This window comes from Corvus cornix, chromosome 4 (genome assembly GCF_000738735.6).
Source record: "Corvus cornix cornix isolate S_Up_H32 chromosome 4, ASM73873v5, whole genome shotgun sequence".
Taxonomy (NCBI): domain Eukaryota; kingdom Metazoa; phylum Chordata; class Aves; order Passeriformes; family Corvidae; genus Corvus; species Corvus cornix.
In genome coordinates, this window is record NC_046334.1 from 23,277,386 (window position 1) to 23,293,440 (window position 16,055).

At 38.1% G+C, this 16,055-nt stretch overlaps 1 protein-coding gene across 18 annotated transcripts in view; it reads right to left on the reverse strand.

Moving 5' to 3' along the window:
• RAPGEF2 (Rap guanine nucleotide exchange factor 2) overlaps positions 1-16,055 on the reverse strand; it is a 186,418-nt gene that overhangs the window by 58,159 nt on the left and 112,204 nt on the right. The window contains exon 1 of one of the 18 annotated variants that reach the window (XM_039550568.1): positions 13,896-13,991. The exons of 14 other annotated variants lie outside the window; for them this stretch is intronic. In XM_039550568.1, coding sequence (XP_039406502.1) covers positions 13,896-13,949 — 54 coding nt within the window. In that variant the 5' untranslated portion in view covers positions 13,950-13,991. Of the gene's footprint in view, positions 1-13,011; positions 13,353-13,895; positions 13,992-16,055 lie in introns of those variants that run through there. 3 more of the 18 variants (XM_010411863.3, XM_039550567.1, XM_010411862.3) reach the window with 3 other exon arrangements.

Sequence of the window (16,055 nt, forward strand, 5' to 3'; positions counted from 1 at the left end):
TGAGAGAGGGTATGATCACTATCCAGAAATAGAAAGGAGGAAAAAGAAGTATTTCCAGTAAAAGGCAATGCAGGTGTAAAGCCTAATGAGCAGGAAGCTGAAAGAAGGCTATCTAATGAACCACAGAGATTCTCCAAATCAGACTCCACAGGAGCTGTGGCAGAGAAGCCTTTCAGACTGAAGCGAGACAAAGTTATGAGTGTGCTGCCCAAGTGTGTAATGGCAGTGACCCAGAAAATCCTTTCCAGATCCATGTCACTCATCCAAGCAGAAAAATCTGAAGTGAGCCTGTTGTTTCATACACTTATTGTTTCAGAAACAGACTAACCAACAGAGGAAAAAAGACAAAACCCAGCATGACTAACATAAAAACATTTTAGATTTTCTTATTGGTAGCTTCTAAGTATTCTGTACACTTCCAAAGAAAATTTTTTAAAGATACAAATATATAGGGAGCTCCTGTGCACAGATGCAAAAACTGAGCCTTGCCTCTATAAAATACCATATTAATTGAAAGAAATTTGACGAAAATTTAAAGAGAGACATGACTATTCACAAGCAATTAAATGGAAATTTTGTTTGAAGCCTGAAGGCTGCGGCCATGTCAATGCCACCCTTGGAGTTTTAACCAAAGGATTATTTTTGCTTTAGAATATCAAGGAATAGTCCAGGAGAAAAGTGGGTGGAAGTTTCCTTTATTTTCCTTGTCTGACAATGAAAGATGCACACTTTTGCTTCACCTCTAACAAAAAAAAGAAGACAAAGAACTGAAATATTACAAGACAAATAGCACACAAGTGGACATCAAAGCCCTTGCTAAAGCTTGTTTTTCCAAATATTCTGATTGTAGCAATTTTTAATATAAAGCAAAAATGTATATTGCCATAACCACTAGTTTTAGCTTGCTAATTGCACAATAGTGAGCACTTCAAAACAATGTTACAATTTCTTTTTAAAAGTTGGGCAACTAAAAGGCAATTAATTTTGATTGAAAATGGGGATGATGTTATTTTCAAAGGTGAATTTTAGAAGAAAGATTGCTTAAAAACATCTTAAAAGTCTGTAGATAATGCTTCTGAGACCAAGGCAAAGAGTAAAAAGGTTTCATATTTGCATTACAAATAGTATAGATAGCCTTGCTATTTTTCTGGCTAAGGTAAAAATAGTACAGTAACAAGATAAAATATTTTTTAACAGCAAGCATTTCCCTTTATACATGACTAATGTTGCAAAAGCTTGAAATAGTATGATTTTACCATAACTATGATTTTTTAATGCTATACCAACATGACTACTAGTCAAACAGCTTTATTACTTATTGTATGAGTTTTGCAAGTGCAAACGTACTCACGCCATGGCAAGACAACAGCAGTGAGTGTTGCTGTAACACTCCAAGATGTGCTTGCTACATTATTTTACACTTTTCCTCCTATGGCAGTCAAAGAAAATTAATGAAACTATGTTACACTGACCATTTAAAACTTTTAAAACCTAAAACCTTTTAAAACTGTATGTGCCATCATGTTTTTCTAATACCTCCATAGTTTCTATTCTGTCACACAGAGCAAGAGTCCAGCTTCTACAAACTACTACAACTATTTACAGCTTTGGGCAAAAGACTTACTAGTGTGTGCTCCCTGTGATCATAGGAAGGGGGAAAAGTAAAGGATCATTTTTCTTCTTTTCATTGAGGAGTCTTTAGGAAGTGCTAAGATGTTCTCTCAATTCTGGAGCACAGTGCAGTAACAACTGTGCAAAGCCATTTAAAATTATTACCACATATCAACACAGAAGCATCTTTTACATTAATAGTATCTCCAATAAATTTTGAAACAACCTGCAGAGCTTTTCTTTGTAGTCGAGTGACATTTACTCAAAACAGTTATATCTAACACTAAATTTCATTACCCTCCCACCTCGGGGTTTGGTTTTTTTTTTAATTGCCTAATTTTTACAAATGTCCACAACTACATTATAAGATAAGCAAACCAACAAGGTCCCGTATGGAGCCTGTTATAAGGCTGCTTTAGAGTAAGTAGATATTGTCAATTGAAGCACCACGTTATTCTGCTTAAAATGCTGACATTCATATGTGACTTTCAGAAATGTGTCTATTTGTGTCCCTGCAGGTGTGCACACAGAGTTGGAATCGTTCCGTATGGTCCTGCCTCGCGTCAACAGCATCCTAAAAACACAACCCATGTAACAACTTCCATATTCTACTGACACCATGAAATATTTCAGTGGTGTTTATTTAGGAAGAGATTTTTACATCACAGATTGCCAAGCTGCAGAAAAACAAGCAGTACAGAAATCAGGTTGAAATACCAGGACCAATAACTGCCACCCATTCTACAACCAGTGACATTCATCATTTTCCTCCCATCTACCAGACGATAAGCTTTAGAGACTCAGGGTGTGTGTGCACTTACATCAACTTCTGCATTAGGTCACCTTGCAATGACCACATAATTTTAGAGTCAAACCAACTGCTGATTTACAATAGCACTACAATGGTAGTAGTTGTTCGCTGTAACACAGGGTGCAAGAGATTTATAAAGCTACTTTCATGAAACTGGTAGACATTTTAGTCATTACTACATTAAGCATGTTATCTCTGGATGCTTCACTGAATAAAACCCCAGCTGGAACACTGAATCTTCACTTAAAACAACCCTAAAAATAATCATGCTACTCTAACTCAGGAATTCCTAAGTTTAGTTTTCCCTGGGTACCATCATCACAGAAGGAATACTAATGTACAATACTAATGGAAGTTGCAGGTGTAGGAGTGACATTTAACTGCCTAAACAACCTCTTCCTTCAACAGGAAACAAGTAGATAACTAGATTTTCTATATCCTACTGCAGACATGCACACCACTGTTTGGGAAACCACACTTTAGTGACCCTTATTTAGGAAAAGCAGCTGTATTCAGGGACCTTGGAAAATATCTGCTAAATGGAAATTTCCAAAATCCTTTACTCTGAAATGCAAGAAGTCTCTAATCTTCTCACAAGACACACAAACAACCCCTTCCAAAACAACAGTATTACCAACTATTAAGAACCTGATTTGAAAATGAGCAAGATTGATAGGACAGAAATTCCCAGGGTCAGACCACAAAAAATATTTGCAGAAGTCATACATCAACAGGCAAGGAGAGGTACACCTAGCATACAGACTTCCACAGTTATTAAAAGAAACTAACACTGTTGTCATTTTAATTTGGTTTTCAGCCTGCTCCTACAGCTGTGAACAGCTTCAGTTTTAAAATAAAACATGAGTCTTCTCTGCTGCCTTAAAAAAAAAAAATCCAGTTAACAACCTTTCCCAGACACGAAGTTAATTATTTAAGTAGCACATTTTACTACAGCTCCAAAATCCATAAATTCATGCATTTTCCTTTTCCTCCTGGTTCCTTAAAAGTGAGGACAACAGAAAAAAGATCCTTCTACATTATTTATGTATATTTAAAAAAAAAAAAATCCCTCTATAGTCAGCTTCTTATTCAAAGGTCAAAAAACCTAGCTGAAAATCCACTGGTGATGCAGGTCAAGACTGAAAAGACCAGTGAGACACATCCAAGTCTAACATCTGACTCTTTCCTGAGCAATCTAGCAGAGAAAAGAGCTACTGCCTGCCAAGAAATTGGAAAATACAGGTTCCTTCTTTTCCTAGTTTGTTATCAGAAATACATCAAGATTTAGAGGTCAAGTGGTACCTTGACTGGTGAAACAGCACAGGCAAAAAGTGTTTTGAAGAACCTCTAGGTGTTCACATGTAGGAAAAAATACCCCAACAACCTCCCCCCAAAAAACCAAAACCAACCAAACAAAAAACCAAACCAACAAACAAACAACAAAAAAAATCAAACCAACAACCAACCAACCAAAAACCAAAACAAAAAAAACCCTCAACAAATCAAGAGCACAAAAAACTTACTTGAGAACAGGGCTGATGGTTCAGCAAACCTAGGATATAGCTAACTAAGAAATAACTCCCAAAATTCAGTTTAGATTTCCCAAAATCTAGATTGATTATTTTTTTTCAACCATCACTAAATACATTTGGGTACAATGTCCCTCATCACCCCGTTTTCAAGCCATCAATCCCACTACCAATAGTATATGTAAGGCCCAATTCTGCACCCATGTTCTCTTTTTCAGGCATTCCCATGCTCTTTCAAATCGTCCTGCATTAGACCTTCCTGACATTCATGCAACTCCTACAGCATTTGGCAGGCTGGCAGGCACACAGCAGCAGACATGCATTTAGGAAACAATGCTATGGATGGAGGCCTAAGAGCACAACCCAGCTCCCATTCTTCTTGCTCTGCAGGAAGAACAGCAGCACGGAACAGTACGAGCCTATTTTTAACGATGAAACAAGCCAACATGACTACACACACAAAGGGAGACCCACAAAATAGAACAACGTCATTTTAATGAAATCATTCTTCAGAGAAGGAATAAAAGAAGAAAGCTTTAAACCAATTTTTCTCACTTGCAAGGTCACGGTTTGGAGTCAAGCTATAAACTAATAAATCCTACCTAGTCTGTTTGTCCAAACAACCCAGCACACAGCACCTATGCTTGCAAGCAAGTGACAGGCTGCAGTCAGATAAAATGAGGCAATATTTATAGACTGAGTGAAAGAAATCCCAGGTTGAGGTTTTTGACCATCAGGTTACTGTCTGGGTTTGCAGCATGGTTCCTGACTGTCCCTATGCCTCTGAAGATCAGGCAACTGCAGTTACGAAGAGGAAGCGTTACTGTCACCAAACGCTGGCATACGGTCACCAGCCAAGCCTGGGACGGTTGAAATAAGTCATCTACAGGTAGAAAGCTACAAGGGCTACATGGAGCTACATTTTATGCCTGCCACAGCATTTGTTAGCTTATTAACAGCTCCTAAATGCACATATAATGTAATACTTTGCTCTTCTCCTGCATTCTAACTCACAAGCCTGCTTTTCCTCTATTTTGAAAAGCAGCTGGCTCTTGATCCATGTTGAGAAGCTGGAACTGAAAGAGAAGCCTGGTGTTAAACCAGTTTGCATATTTCCAGTCCAAAAGAAGAATTGCCATCTCCATTTAAGAGCTGGAAATGCCATGGAGGTATGCATACATTTGAGTGTAAAGAGTCACAACCGTTTTCACGTTCAAAGTAAGATCTTCACATTTTGTCAAATGATTCAGAGCTTTCTGCTGTTTACAGTGGTCACTAAACTGGCAGAAGACATGTAAGGAAAGACCAGAAAACCCATTTGAGTTAAAGGAAGGGCAGTCACACTCCATACACTACAAAGGACAGGAACTACTGAAATTGTAGCAGATCAAATTATTTGATGCTTTTTTAAGGCATTCTAGACAGGCTTTGGAAGGAACATCATATTACTGGAGGCATCAACTTGACTGCCTATAACTCAGGACTTTGGAAAGGCTAGAAAACTACTCAGTCCAAGCTGTGAGGTTTAGCAAGCTGTGAGGTTTAGCAAGCTGCTTGCCATTTAGGAAAATCCTCTTTCACTTTTCACAAAAAGGGAACTAAACATGCCAGGATTTTGTGTTCCAACATCTGCAATGGAGACCACTGATCGCAAAAGGACCTATGGCCTTATTTTTAGCTTTTTGAGCAGCTTAAGGTTTAGGCCAAGTATAGAATGCCAGGTGAGCTGAACCATGAAGTTGGTTCATAGCAGCAAGCTTCACATTTTCAGTGAGGGCAACCCAAAAAGACAAATACAGCCCTTTGCCCAAAGGACCAACATTCTTGCTGATGGAATTAATAGAATCTTGCAGTCCGGTAACCAAGTCCAGCACCACGAGAGTAAATTACAAACAACATACACACAAAATTTCCTGTCTTCCAGTTCTTTCACCAAATGCTGTGAATCTTCATCTTTCACAAGTGAAAAATTAAATAAAATAAATTTAGGCAATAATTATCTCCACCCCAGCACCTCAGATGTATTAGGGACCAAGCAGCAGCGCTGCTTGTGTCAGGTATTATAATGTAAAGCTGTTTACCTTCAACATCACCCACATAACAGCATTGCAATCTGTTGTCCTTCATCTGTCCTTCTAGTATCCCCATACAAACAGGGGGTTTGGAAGGAATGATAAACGCTCCAATAAATTTTAGCTTCTGGGCACAGGATCAGCTTTCACAGGTAACCCACTGAGCAGACACCCCTTCAGCACAGTTTATTCTTCCCCTGGTTCTCAGCTGAATCATCACCATCTCAAAATGAACAGCAAAAAGACTACTGGCAAGCTGACAAAATTGGAATAACCACCAACCATCCAATTCTGGGATACCATACGAGTGCCAGTGACATTTCTGTTACAGATTGATGGGTGAAGCATGCAGAGGTTAGAATCCTAAAAACACTGCAGAACTGCTGGAGTCATACCACACTTCTCTTGCACTACAGCTACCACATTCTTAAATACAATATTGAGAATGAAGTGTGGCAGGTACAAGGTTCTTTGGTCAAGGTTAAATCTCAAGACAATAATATTCCATGTTTCTCAAATCCTTAATATTAGCCATATTACTCAAACACTGGTTCAGTATTACACTCACCTGCACAACTCCTGAAATACCATATCATGATTTTTTTTTTCCTCTTTCTAGTAATATTACTTCTATTAATTTCAAATTTTAGAAAAAGCTAACAAGAATGCATCAGTAATATTAATTGAAAAGAATCAGTAGTCTGGTCATATACCTGTTGCTGCAATCAAGTTATCAAAAATAAAAATCAGGCTTTAATAAAATAACCCTAAGATCCTGAAATCTTGTCTCTATTTCAGTCAATCAAAAATCATACCACAGTGTATTCATTGAGGGGTTAGTAAAATTAGCTCAGTTTTTCAAACATCAAGGATGTTGTTAAGGGCTAATTTGTAGCAATTTAAAGCCTAGAATACAACAAGGAATAAAAAATATGCAAGATAATTAAAGAAAAACGAACTTTAAATAAGCTTAAAAAAAATTATACTTAATAGCTTCCAGCACCGACATCATGATCCCAGAGTGCTGATGGTCTGAACATAGCCTAAATGTTTATGCAATTCTAGTTCAGAATTTAGAAATCATAGTTCCTAATGCTCCCATTCTTAAATCATTCCAGTTATCTCTTGATATTTCATTGATTTTGCAGACAACCTTATCAAGTACAGAAGTACTTTGCAGAGAAGCTTCAGATCATGTTAGCAGCAGAATACAGAACACCAGACACCTCCCCTCGCTTTTGCATACTGGAGTAGTACCAGCAGCAGTCATAACTGCAGAAAAAAACAACACAATTCACAGCACTTTCTAATCCTCTTATAAGCTACACATTTCTTTACATATCACTGAGATCCCCTGCCTTAGATAATTAAAAATGAAATTTCCCAAAAAATCTAATTTACTTCCTCTCACTGGAATATTTTTATGGTTTTGTTTGCTAAACTGTTGAGTTTACGTCACTTGGAAATGAAGTACCAGTGCAAGTATCACTGATTAAAACCCTCGAGCCAGTATTCAGCAAGGGATTGCAATTATTTTGCAGGTAGAATAATGAACCTGAGATACTGAGGCACAGGATTTCCTTAGTGCTTGCTTCTACTTACAGTGAACTTCATGCTACTCATTCACCATATTGTGAATTCCCCAGTATTTTTAACTTAGGCTACTTAACACGTTATCTTCTGCTTTTTAGAGTTTCTCTTCTTATACCTTTATTAACTCATAGAATCAGGAGCAAGTCAACACTATCTTAAGGGATTTAGGATTTTTTTTTACTTCTTTTGATGTTTGGGATTTCTGGTTGCTTGGATAGTTTTTGTTTTTCCTTAATTGTTGGGTATCAGCAGCTCTCAATTTCAGCTAGATTTTGAGCACGTCTGATGATCACGCAGGAGTGCCAACAACTCAGTAATAATAAATAGCTTTAGTCTCTCAAAATAGCATTTTGGAAGAAGCTGACTTTCCTTTTCAGGTTCACATCTGCATTGTGACTATAAATGCCACATTCCAGCATGCACCATCAAAAATATCACTCTGCAAACACTCCAACAGCACCACTAGATTTGACCACTTTGGAATATAAACCAGACCCATAATACTGATCATGTTGGGAGGCTTGAAATTCTCTTACTTCATAAGCTCGCTAAAAAGATGCCCTACTGTGCAATCTTCTACATCACTATCCACATTGACCTGAAAAAATTTTAGCCACTTCATTACATGTAGATGGCAGCCTTTCTGGTATGGTTTTGTGGGTTTTCTTTTTTCTTAATTTTTTCTCCTCTCAGTTTGAAATATGCTGTGCAATCCCCAGGCATTGAAACCGTAACAGAAAGACAGCAGGACATCTTCTACATGCCAAGGATGCTCTCATTGCCATCTCTACAGGTCACTAAATGCATTCACTGCCCTTCCTATGAAATGACTCAAATTTTGCCATTTATAAGATTTTGGGGAAATCTGCAGTTAAATGCTGTCCTGCAGAACAGGAATTTAGCCATAGTCTACCACAGATCTCTGGCAGGATGCCAGGCAAGTCACTTAAAATCAACCTTTCATATGATCATTAGGCTGTGAGTGCCTGAACTGGGCCAATACAGAAAATTCAAGCAACAAAATCCATCCTTCGAATGCTTATTTGCACCTACCTGTGCTGTGGAATGACCATCTTAAGCTCTCAGAATTCTGCCTTATGTTTTGCCAAAGATTTGCTTCAGCAGACCTACCTGAAAAATTAAGATCATGCCGCCCCCACAGTACCTTAATTAATTGCATTAACACTGTAGTTACAAGCATCTTGGAAAGCCACAGAAGAGAATAATATTTACGCTTTTCTCTTCTGAGTAAGACTTGAATAGTACACCATAAACACAACCTGGCCTTTTGAGCAATGAAGCTAGCCCAAAACATCAAACAGCTGCTCATCACATCAGAGCTATCCATCATGAGATGAATCTTGCAGAAGATATATGGTCATGCAATTAAAGACTCTATCATAATGCACCTATAAAGAGGTGAAACACTATTTCTAATCACGTCAAAAATCCACAACCCCGTTATTGGTCTCCACAGAGGAAAATTTTTTTCAAAATATGCAAATTAAAAGGAAAGGAATAATCAGCAAGGGCCAAACCAGAAATCTGGTTTCAATAAGTGCTAAAAACAAACGTGCCTAACAAGAAAAGAAAATAATCTGTATCAGGTCCCAGAACAATGTAATTCATCAAGATGAACAAAATCATAAGCATCAGCAGCTGCAGCAGCTAACAGATCACTACTACCTTTGTTCCAGATATGTATATACAAACGTGCAAAAGCTTAGCAACTGTAGCCATCTGACCACAATACCACACCTTTCTTTCCCATGTCTTACTAGTGCTGTGTGATGCTCACTCAAAGGACAAATAACTATACCAGGTTACATTATTACATGAGTTAAGAAAATATACTGATGATCTCTTCCTGTAACAGAAAATTATTTCTAGTATAGTTCTAGATTTCTTAGGAAAGCATGCCAACTGGCACCCTTACTACACATCAAACTAAAATAACCATATTTGAACAATTCCCATTCAAGGCTTTTTTCCTCAAAATGCCACTCATTTGCTTCTCTTTCCTGGGAGACCCCTAGCACACAGCCACAAATCTTCGTGAACTAAAATATGGTAAGAACAACCCAAAAATTTGACTTATTGTTTCCAATATTTTTTAGTAATTCAAGAGAGGTCAAGCAAATCAAAGACTGCAGTACCCATGATCACTAAAGAAGTGTCACTGTGCCAGCAGCGAAACATGTCCTTTATTAGCAGACTTTATTGCAATTACACCTGAAGTAAAACTGTACTTTCTTACAAGGTTGTCCATAAGTCACTCCAAAGTACTGCACAATTCCTGAGTTGTTAATCATTACACAGTCATGTAAGAACTATGCATCTCAAGTCTCATTTTTACAAGTCATTATACCTGTCAATTCTTTCATTTAGTTTTTTTAAGTTGACCTTGAGTAAAGTTCCTACAAACAATAGACACAAAAGAAAAGGAGAAATGAGATAGAAAGCTAACGCTTTACAAGGCCCACGCCTACAATGGGAACCCTCATGCACTAGACCTTCATGTGCCTTTTTTTCCACATAATAAACCAGGTGTAAGATGCAATGTGTAAAGCTTTTCAAGAGACTGTTTCAACATCCACAAAGCACTATTTTTTGAAACATCATTCATCTTCCTAAAATGTAAGATTAGGAAAATTATAATGAAAGCACTACAAAGCTAGCTGAGAGGACTCTCATAATCAGCAAGGACACAGCCAAACGGAAGGAACCTACTGAAGACGTCCCAACCCTGGAAGTGTTCAAGGCCAGGCTGGATGGGGATCTGAGCAACCTGGTCTACAGAAGGTAGACTGTCCACGCCAGAGGGGTTGGAAGAAAATGGTCTTCAAGGACCCTTCCAACCCAAACCATTCTAAGATTCTTTTTTTTACACAAAATCTGGTAAAGTACATTAAATACAAGAACTAGGCAGAAGTAGTTTCGCAACAATCCGGCTTTCATTTCTCTTGCCATCTTTCACCCTGAGCATAATTTTACTCCTTGTTAAACAGATGACAGTAGTTGTGTATCAAGGAACATCACTTTCAGATACGTGTTTGTAGCACTGCTTCAAACTCTTCCAATTTATGAAATATGAGGCATGTAAGACCAATACACTTGATTGATGCTGCTGATTTTATTTTTTATATTAAAAAAATCTAGGAAACACAAAAGCATTTTTAAATCTTCCTCTCTCCATTTTCACCATGATTAACACAATGGCCACTCTACATTGTATTTTCACAGAACAGTAGATTTAAACCATATCTCTCATTCCCTAACTAAACTACTGTGAAATTAAGATTTAACAACATTAACTAAAATTAATTCACAGAAATTTGTGAAACCTTGCACAGGAGATTTTTGCATTCAGTTCCAGATTGAAACTGAATTTTGCATTCAGTTCCAGAAAATCAAGCTGTGAGACTCTGGGTGGGGATGTCACCAAAGTAATTAAGCCTCTCTCTGTGAAACAAGTTCAAGTCAGATATCAATAAAATATTTAGAATTCTGGGAACATACTAACATGAAAATAACTCATTACCAGAAATGATTAATTCAAGAAGTTTTCCTCTTAGGCAAAGTAAGATAAAGTCTTGTGCCTTCCTCTCTATGAAAAATTTACATCTTTCAGTCTCACCTTCCAAGGAAAATAATGTCTACCTGGTGTACAGGCATGAATAGTTTCACAGACAAAGTGGTGTTTTTTACTGAGCTACTCTGTGTCCTAAAAATTTAAAGTTCTATATAGTCTTTAAACTATAGTCTTTTGTTCATGCAAAATCTGCAATTGCATGTCAGATAGTACAATTTCTTTCTCTTGCATATATGGGGACATTTGTAAAGAAATACCTTGAGCTTTTTCCTTTTACTATTCCCACATTTAGGTCCAGTCTCCATTTTGGAGAGTGAAATTCATCTCTGTGATTTAAATAACTCAAAGTTATACAACTAGAACATGACAGAGTTTGTAATGCAGAGTTTCTAAAAAGCTGGTTTGCTTTTTCCTTTATCTATAAGCACTTATTTATATCAGTTAAACTTGCTGTGCTACCAGAGTAAATCCAGAACTTTTCATTGACATTCTTTGGAGGGTAGAAAGAGCAGGAAAACCCAATATATATGCAGCTTTTTCACTTTATTCCTATTTGCCAATTCAAAGTATCCTATTCTATTTCAGCTTCTTCAGTGCTTGAGTTTCAGGAGGAAAGAAGGTGGGTTTTGTTTGGGTTTTTTTTAGATGAAGTTTTAAATATTTCATGAACACCAAACGGTTTGGTTACATGAACTCCCTCATACTTAGAATGTAATTAAAGAAGGGAAAGGAACAAAACAGTCTACAATAAGAAACTGTGATATGTCTGCTACATGTGTAAGAAAATTCACTGGACACATTCTAAAACACTTCTATAAAACATTTCTAGATTACTTTCTGTATTTCTACACAATCAACACTGAATTCTTGCAAAAAAAAAATGTTCTTCCTTCAAAAAGTTCCTGCTATGACCTCTTCCCACTATTTACAATTCTTAACTGTATCTGCTGAACGTACGATATACATTCCCATGCACATTCTAACAGACACAGTACACACAGAACATATAGTCATAAATATCTTCTCAAGAAACAAATTGTAGGATTGAAAACTATATTGAACCATATAAAATCTAGCGTGAAGATTTAAACATTTTAACTGAACAATAAGATTCTATGCATTCTTACAGAACTTACAGAACCTTTTTGTCATGCAAAACCTAAATTCCTAATTCCTGACACCTGAGGCCTTGTTAAATAATGTTTGCTCTTCTGCTTATGAATGCATTTTTCCCAAACAATAAACACAGGCAGCCTATGGGATTAAAGCATGACAAAGGTGTAGCTGACTCATGGGATCAATTAGAAAGCATCAGTACTTATGCCTTTTGTTCATTCCATGTTTTACTAACAGTTTCTGCATTTCAGCGTAAGTGCACCACAGATGTTAAACGCCATGCTACAAGGCAGCAGTACACTAGTACCATACACTAGACAGAATAAATCTATTCTTATCATCACCTACAATTATATCACTTGTTATACAGCTTACATATTGCTTTAAAGTTTTAACAAATGAATAATTATTTTAACTGAATGCTCAAAGCTTCCTGCCCAACCAAAGTATGTCAGCATTTTTTCAGTAAATTTTTAACATTCAAAAAGAACCTACAGAGTTGCCTTTTCTAAGCTAAAAACTACAACCACCAACATTAATGCCACCTCAGGTACAGCTTTCCCTCCAAACCCGCTATTAAATCCACAAGCAGGAAAGCCGGTGAGCAGGACGACAAGCAGTTTCAGTCTCCATGCAGTTTGCCCATGACAGGTTAGTGATAGAACAAACAAAATTTGCAATACTTACTGAGTGTTTCTCCTGCTGGCCCATAACTCCATGGTTAGCTGGGATTGCAAGTGGTTTCATAATGAAGAAACATAAGCTGAACTGAATTTACACATCATGTACCAATTTCTTATGGATGGCAAGTCACCCTCTACAGCATTAAATTAAAAAGAGGCGGAGGGGGTGAAACCGAGCTGGAGCTAAAAGTGTCACTACTGGTAAGCTCAAAACCCCCCTCGCACTTGTAGTGCAGAGCAGCAATCCGAATGACAGCGTTAGTCTCCATTTTTGTAACACTGAAAGTCTAAGCATGTCAGGACGCACAGAGCTTGATGAAACCCTACATATCCAGCATCCATTCAAGGGAACAAAACCATTCCCAGAGCCTGAGGAATGGGGGGGGGGGGGGGGGAAAGGACGAAAAAAAAGCTAAAATGGCTGACTGCACAGAGACTCCCTCAAAAAGGCTTAATACAGTATTATATTAGTCAGGGTGCAGGAACCAGCCTCCAGCACTCAGTCAAGCATTGTTAATACTCCTGTTTCATTTGCAATCACACACTCACAAATGCAGCCTCCCCCCTCCCGCCACCACTACCCTCCACTCCCCCAAAATCAGGGCAGCGCACACGAATAGGGACCTCCTCCCCTGGCTGCTAATGATGCTGACAGAGTAGTGACCAGTGATCTCTGTTCCACTCAGCTAACCAAGTTTGCACAATTAATCTTAGCAGCATGACATTGATGGACATTTAATTTTATGATGCCTGTTCCTCACAATCAAGACAAGCATTCTACCGCCCAAAGAGTCAGCAACAAAAATACAACACAGTTACACACACAAAAACCCAGAGAATCATGAGTCTGAATGCAATACGCCAATATAATTACGTTATTGTGCTTACTTTGGAAGACCATGGCTGCAGGCAGTTGGCATAGCAACGCACAAGGAAAGCCATTTCCTGGGTAGAAAGAATGCTTCCTTTTCTAAATAAAAAATTCCTCTTAGGATACAAACGGCATTGCTGCTTCCTGCAGAAAGCAAAGACACTGAAGTCTGTCTCTTAACCTGCACACAGGCACACACTCAATGCAGTTCGAGTGATGTAAGTGGATTTCTCTCTCTCTCTCTCTCCTCTCCCTCCCTCTCCCTTTATCCACCAAAATATTCAAGTCAAATGGAAGACACATTCCTAGAGGCTCGCCCCCTTCGATACTTAACTGTTTCACTCATTAAGGTAGAGATGGACAATGCAGATAAAACAGCAAGCTCCTGCCTGTGTCTGGTATCAGCCTCGGAAGATCAAGGCATCCCCAGAGGGGAGGGATCCGTTTGCTGCTGGCTCCCAAGAATGTCACTGAAGTCAGGGTGGGAATGAGGACCCACGTTTACCTCGCCAAATCCTGAACTGAACACGACTTTTCAAGAAGATAATGCTAGAACAGACACATCACCTCCCTTTTCCCCCACCCAAAAGAGAGCTGCTGCAGAGCTGTAAACATTTTTATCACGTATTAGCAAACAGTGCTCTTGATGAGCTCTCTCAGATTTTCAGCAGCTTCGCCCCTTCACAGGCCACAGACATCCATCCACGGGGTGTGGGAGGTACATGTCCAGACACCTTGAACATACCATTGCAAGCCTTTCTGAATATAGCTCCTGCTTCTCCTAGCACACTGAATACACAAATTTTACTAAAAACACATGGGGATAGAGGTGAAGAGACTGAGATAAATACGGCATTTATAATTCTCCCCTCAGAATGTAATTTGTATCTTAAACTCAGAAATATCCCCAGTCACTCCCATTCACACTACACCACTTCTCACACTGTAATAGCACAATCATGCTGCAGAGGAGCTGAAATGCAACGGGGACTGTGCTCAAGCAATAAATTCTCTGCCCCACACAATGCACCTGTTAAGTGCCACAGGTTTGTACCACTTGACACAGGATTGACCAAGCCAGGCACATGACATTCTTCCATTAGGCTTCAACTTTAGTACAGTTCTCTGTCACATCTTTACAACACATTCTTTAAAATCAGAGACCATCTGGCCTTACAATAATTTCGAAGTATTTTTTTTTCCCCAACAAGGACAATAGAAGAAAAGACTTAACAGTTGTTACAGAGGCAAAATACACAGGAAAAAAATTGGATACTACAGAATACTATGTCATACAATCTGCAGCTGCCTTCCCCCAAATTAACATGTACACTGATAATGAGTTTAGTTTGTTACACATTGATTTCCTTCACTCCTGGCAATGATTGCTAGCAAATGAGGCTATAAAAATTAGTGGAAATTAATTCTAGTAAAGCCAGAAAAGATCCTGAAATAATCCAGTCTATTTTTTGCACAATTCTTCTATTGGACACATTTTCACACACACCACCTTTTAAACTGAATGTATTTGTATTTATGAGAGTTTAATGACACACCCTTGGTCTTCTAGTATATTCTAAAAGATAAGTTATTCTCAATTACAACAATTAGTTGAGAATTTTGAAAGTCTTTGCCATGTGCCAATGCAACTAACAGATGATTTTAAAACATTAAATTATGCTTAAGCCTTGTAAAACAGTTCAATGCTGAGTGCAATCAATTTTCTGAGGAAGTAGTAATCAGAAGTAGCAGAAGTTATGAATTCTAGGAAACTTAGGCAAACCCTCTCTAGAACAAAATTTAAAAATACTACTTGTTGACAAAGCAATAAAACCCTTTTCAGTCTGATTGGGTGGCCTTGCAGTTAACACCACGAGCAGAATTTGAGTGTGGTATTTTATGCTCACATCAGGAAAAAAACGAAGTTCTGCCAAAACAGAAACATCTCCCCAGCACAGGAAGGCAGCACACCACTTTCTGAACTCCATCACACACACACAACTACCAACATGCATTCTCTCTGTATCAAATGATATTTCCAGCTAAAATCCAGCACAGGTTTCTGTGGCATAAGCCTTCCAGAGTAACATGAAAACATGATTAAACCCATCAAAATAGTAGCAAAACACAAAACTTTCATGTAACAATGCCATGAAACACTGTCTTACTACTTATGC